We start from the raw sequence: 5022 nt of genomic DNA, 5'->3' as shown, positions 1-5022 counted from the left end.
ATGGCAAATTTTAGTGAAGATTTGTTTGATGTTTTTGATGAGCATGGCGATGAAGTAGAAATACTAGACATTCCAAAGTATGTGAAACGATTTTTGTCGCGGAATTTAACTTAATTTCTATAAACATTAACCTCATATGTGTACATGTGTGACTTACGGATTACTTATTTATAACAAATTATGCAGGAAAATCAAGCCGGAGATAGGAGTAAAGCGACACTCTGACGTCGATGATGACAAAGCAACCATAAAAAAATTGCGACACGATTCTGTTTTAAATGATATCAAGTAAAATTTTACGTTGATTGGAATATTTAAATAAAATTTTAGTTAACATTATTAGTATTAATATAATTAATAATATTTATACTTATCTATATTATTCCGAAATTGTTCTGCAGAAAAATATATAATTATAACTACATATATAACATTATTTTTTTAGTCTAGAGGAAGTGGCATGTCGTATAACAGTGCATACTATAGAAACTGTAGAATCTTGTATGCATGAGATTGCTATTCCTCCTGATCAAGAGTATGTACCTTTGGAGCATCAACAAGGCAAGCCAGCCAAAGAGTATAAATTCATACTGGATCCATTTCAAAAGGAAGCAATTTTATGCATTGAAAACAATCAGTCAGTTCTTGTCTCTGCACATACGTCGGCTGGTAAAACTGTCGTGGCTGAGTAAATATTTCATATTTTGGAGATTGTTTTTCGACGATTTCTTTAAAATGATTTCATACATTCTATCATCTTATATATATATATATATCTTACAGATATGCAATAGCATGTTCGCTTAAGGATAAACAGAGAGTAATATATACTACTCCAATTAAAGCGTTGAGTAATCAAAAATATAGAGAATTTTATGAGGAATTTAAAGATGTTGGTTTAGTAACAGGCGATGTTACTATAAATCCGACAGCAAGTTTATTAATTATGACTACTGAAATTTTGCGAAATATGCTCTATAGGGGTTCAGAGGTTTGTTTTATTCTATTTCATAATTTATTATGAATAGAATATAACATTACTAACAAATATAAACAAATATTTTCCACAAATATGAGACATTAATGTCTCTAGAAAATTATTTACTTAATACAAAGATTGATATTTATTTAATAAAATTTTATAGATTTAAAAAATTTGAAAGATGGTATAGAATATCTTGTATAGAAAGAAAAATATAAAAGTGTATAATTAATACTTACTGCACAGGTAATGCGTGAAGTTGGTTGGGTAATTTTCGATGAGATTCATTATATGCGTGACAAAGAGAGAGGCGTAGTTTGGGAAGAGACACTTATATTGCTGCCAGACAATGTGCACTATGTATTTCTTTCTGCTACTATACCAAACGCACGACAATTCGCAGAATGGGTAGCACATTTGCATCGTCAACCTTGCCATGTAGTCTCTACGGATTATAGACCTACTCCGTTGCAACATTATATATTTCCAGTTGGCGGCGATGGTATACATCTGGTTAGTGATAATTTTTAATTAAGAGTCATGTTCGAAAAAGAAAAATCTGCTGTTTTTATTTATAACTAAAATTACTCATTCTAAAATAGGTTGTAGATGAAATGGGTCAATTTAAAGAAGAAAATTTTAACAGAGCCATGGCGTGTCTGCAAAATATGGGTGATGCAGCTAAAGGTGATACAAAAGGACGCAAAGGTGGTCTACGCGCTACGAACAGCGGACAAACAAATATTTTCAAGATGGTAAAAATGATCATGGAGAGAAACTTCGCGCCCGTGATAATCTTTAGCTTTTCGAAGAAAGATTGCGAAGTTTACGCAATGCAGATGGCTAAATTGGATTTGAATACATTAGAAGAGAAAAAATTAGTAGATGAGGTTTTTAACAATGCGGTAGATGTTCTCAACGATGAGGACAAAAAGTTACCGCAAGTTACAAATTTGCTGCCACTTTTGCGGCGTGGAATAGGAATCCATCACAGTGGACTCTTGCCAATTTTGAAGGAGACTGTCGAGATATTATTTGGCGAAGGTTTAATTAAAGCCCTTTTTGCTACTGAAACATTCGCGATGGGTTTGAATATGCCGGCACGGACAGTCTTGTTTACGGCACCTCGTAAATACGATGGCAAAGACTTTCGTTGGATCACATCAGGTGAATACATCCAGATGTCCGGTCGCGCTGGCAGGAGAGGTCTCGACGACAAAGGGATTGTCATATTGATGATAGACGAGCAAGTTAGTCCCGTTGTTGGTAAAGCTATCGTCCAAGGAAAACCGGATCCAATCAATTCTGCATTTCATTTGACTTATAATATGGTTCTTAATCTTCTACGAGTGGAAGAAATTAATCCAGAATACATGTTGGAAAGAAGTTTTTTCCAATTTCAGAATCAAGCTGGTATTCCAGTTTTATATAACAGTAAGTTATCACCGCTCATTCCAATGTTGTCAGAGCCTCTGTTTTGGAATTCATAACAACTGTATCAGTGTAATTATATTGTTGTAATTTTTTTACCATGTATAAGATTACTTGCACAATGACAATGTAACGACATCGATATTATCATTAAGAGTAAAATAGAGGCTAAACAATTGCTGAAAATAAATTGTTAATCTCAATTACGTTTTCAGAGGTAAAGGAATTAAGTATCGCTTACAATACTGTGAACGTGGATAGGTACGACGAGATTTCTTCGTATCATGACATACGTGAACAACTCAATCGACTGAGTGGAGAGTTTCAATCATTTTTAACGCAACCGGAATATTTAGTTCCGTTTTTACAACCTGGAAGATTAGTAAAAGTATATATTTTTTACAATTTAATTGAGATCATTTCTGGCGGGACTTTAGTGGAGTTCATTTGTTATATATTATTGTAGGTAAAAAATGAAATTGAAACGTTCGATTGGGGAATCATAGTGAATTTTAAGAAAAAAAATCCGAAAAATCCAGTAAAAGGCAAGACTGTTATTGTCATTGATATTTTGCTTCATTTATCAAAAAATTCTAAAGAAGGCAGTCCAATTCCATGTCGCGAAGATGAAGAGGGTGAAATAGAAGTAGTTCCTGTTTTGCATAATTTAATTTCACAAATCAGTTCATTAAGATTATATTATCCAAAAGATCTTAGACCGCCTGATAATAGAAAGAGTGTACTGAAGACAATACGAGAAGTGAAAAAAAGATTCCCGGACGGTCCACCGTTACTTAATCCTATTACAGATATGCATATAGAGGATCAGGCTTTTAAAGACATTGTAAAAAAAATTGAAGCGTTAGAAAAAAGATTATATGCACATTCTTTGCATAAGGTAAGAGACAGTTTCTATATTCTGGCAGTACATTTTTTGTGCTTAAAATATTTATATTTAAGGTATCTTATGTTAAAATGTTCTGAAAAATTTTTATTATGTGAAATATAATTTTAATTTTTTTTAAATATGTTTTTTTTTCCATTTTATATGGGGTAATTTTGAATTTTTTTAAATCTATAATTATTTATAGGATCCTAACATAAATGTACTATATGAACAATTTTTACACAAAGAAGAATTGGCTGCGCAACTTAAACAAGCCAAGGAAGAATTTAAGCAAGCTAAGTCGATACTTCAAATGGACGAACTCAAATGTAGAAAGAGAGTTCTAAGGAGAATGGCTTATTGCACATCGGCAGACGTTATAGAATTGAAAGGACGTGTAGCTTGTGAACTGAACGGTGCCGATGAACTATTAATGACCGAGATGATTTTTAATGGTCTTTTTAACGCTTTGAGTGTGCCACAGATGGTGGCATTGATCAGCTGCTTTGTATGCGACGAAAAATCAAACGAAATGCCTAAAAGTACAGAGGAATTAAGCGGTCCACTTAGGCAGATGCAGGACTTGGCTCGAAGAATAGCAAAGGTATCAACAGAAGCCAATCTGGAATTAGACGAGGATGCATATGTCGACAGATTTAAACCATATTTAATGGATGTTATCTACGCTTGGTGTAAAGGCGCAACATTTTTACAAATTTGCAAAATGACAGATATATTTGAAGGTAATGTATATATTAGCATATCTCATTACTGAGATAATGACAAATTGAAGCATTTTTCTGTGATGTATATGTATGTACATAAAACAAATATTTTAGGATCTATTATCAGGTGTATGCGACGTTTAGAGGAGGTGCTTCGACAATTGTGTCAAGCTGCAAAAGGTATTGGGAATACAGATCTAGAAAATAAATTTAGCGAGGCGATCAAACTTATAAAACGGGATATTGTGTTTGCTGCGTCTTTATATTTATAATGCAGGAAAGTAGAATAAACTAATTTCATAGAATAACAAATTTGCTTTCGTTTTATATATATATATATATATATATATATATATACATATATATATATATATACATATATATATGTATATGTGTATATAGATTTGTGTACGTCCTTATTAAATTATACTCTATATGAATTCCATTATATTGCCTGTTATTTACATATCCCAATTGCAATACGTTCATAATAAGCAAAGGCAGTTTTTATTCGAAATTGAATTCGTTCGAAACACAATTTATTCCTGGAAATTTAAAATGTATAATATACGTACGCATGGAACGAACTTTTTCTTTTTTTATAAAATAAAAATTGTATTCACGCGGAGGGCGTTACATACGACTTCATCGTACAAGAAATTCAGCGTAAAAAATGTATATAGTCGCAAGATAAACAGGACTCAATAATCGCTATCTCGAAGTTGTTAAATAAATACATTCTTGAAGAATATTCGCGACACTTAATTTCTACATTTGAATTTAATTACACGTATTATTTTTATCGTTCCTCTAAAATTACTGTTTCCTGGGGACAGAATTTCAGATCCATCAAAGTGAGCTTTGAATCCATGGATGTTAACTGGACAAAAATGAATATATTTTATATATATATATATATATATATATATATATATATATATATGTATATATATTATTATTAATTAGTAGTATATATTAATTATTTATTTATTTACTTA

The 5022-nt window shown here is 31.7% G+C and overlaps 2 protein-coding genes across 4 annotated transcripts in view; one reads left to right on the top strand and one right to left on the bottom strand.

The window, feature by feature from the left end:
* On the top strand, positions 1–4336 carry LOC105627092 (superkiller viralicidic activity 2-like 2). Of its 3 annotated transcripts, none has more exons than XM_012208373.1 (10): positions 1–77; positions 187–288; positions 446–688; positions 784–991; positions 1229–1495; positions 1585–2416; positions 2629–2801; positions 2880–3311; positions 3505–4042; positions 4139–4336. In XM_012208373.1, exons 1-10 carry the CDS (start codon positions 1–3, stop codon positions 4294–4296), a joined length of 3030 nt encoding a protein of 1009 aa, XP_012063763.1. In that variant the 3' UTR covers positions 4297–4336. The 3 variants fall into 3 exon arrangements, with proteins under 3 accessions (XP_012063763.1, XP_012063764.1, XP_012063762.1); XM_012208374.1 differs by having other exon boundaries at positions 1–81; positions 203–288; XM_012208372.1 differs by having other exon boundaries at positions 1–98.
* A 487-nt stretch (positions 4337–4823) lies between these two features.
* The window catches only part of LOC105627324 (FAS-associated factor 1), a 4471-nt gene continuing 4272 nt past the window's right edge, over positions 4824–5022 (bottom strand). Inside the window, exon 12 of the mRNA XM_012208610.1 lies at positions 4824–4904. Within this exon, the coding sequence (XP_012064000.1) occupies positions 4824–4904 (81 nt within the window). The remainder of the gene's footprint in view (positions 4905–5022) is intronic.

The sequence above is a fragment of the Atta cephalotes genome (assembly GCF_000143395.1).
Source record: "Atta cephalotes unplaced genomic scaffold scaffold00008, whole genome shotgun sequence".
Lineage (NCBI taxonomy): Eukaryota > Metazoa > Arthropoda > Insecta > Hymenoptera > Formicidae > Atta > Atta cephalotes.
This window is presented reverse-complemented; position numbering and strand designations above follow the sequence as displayed.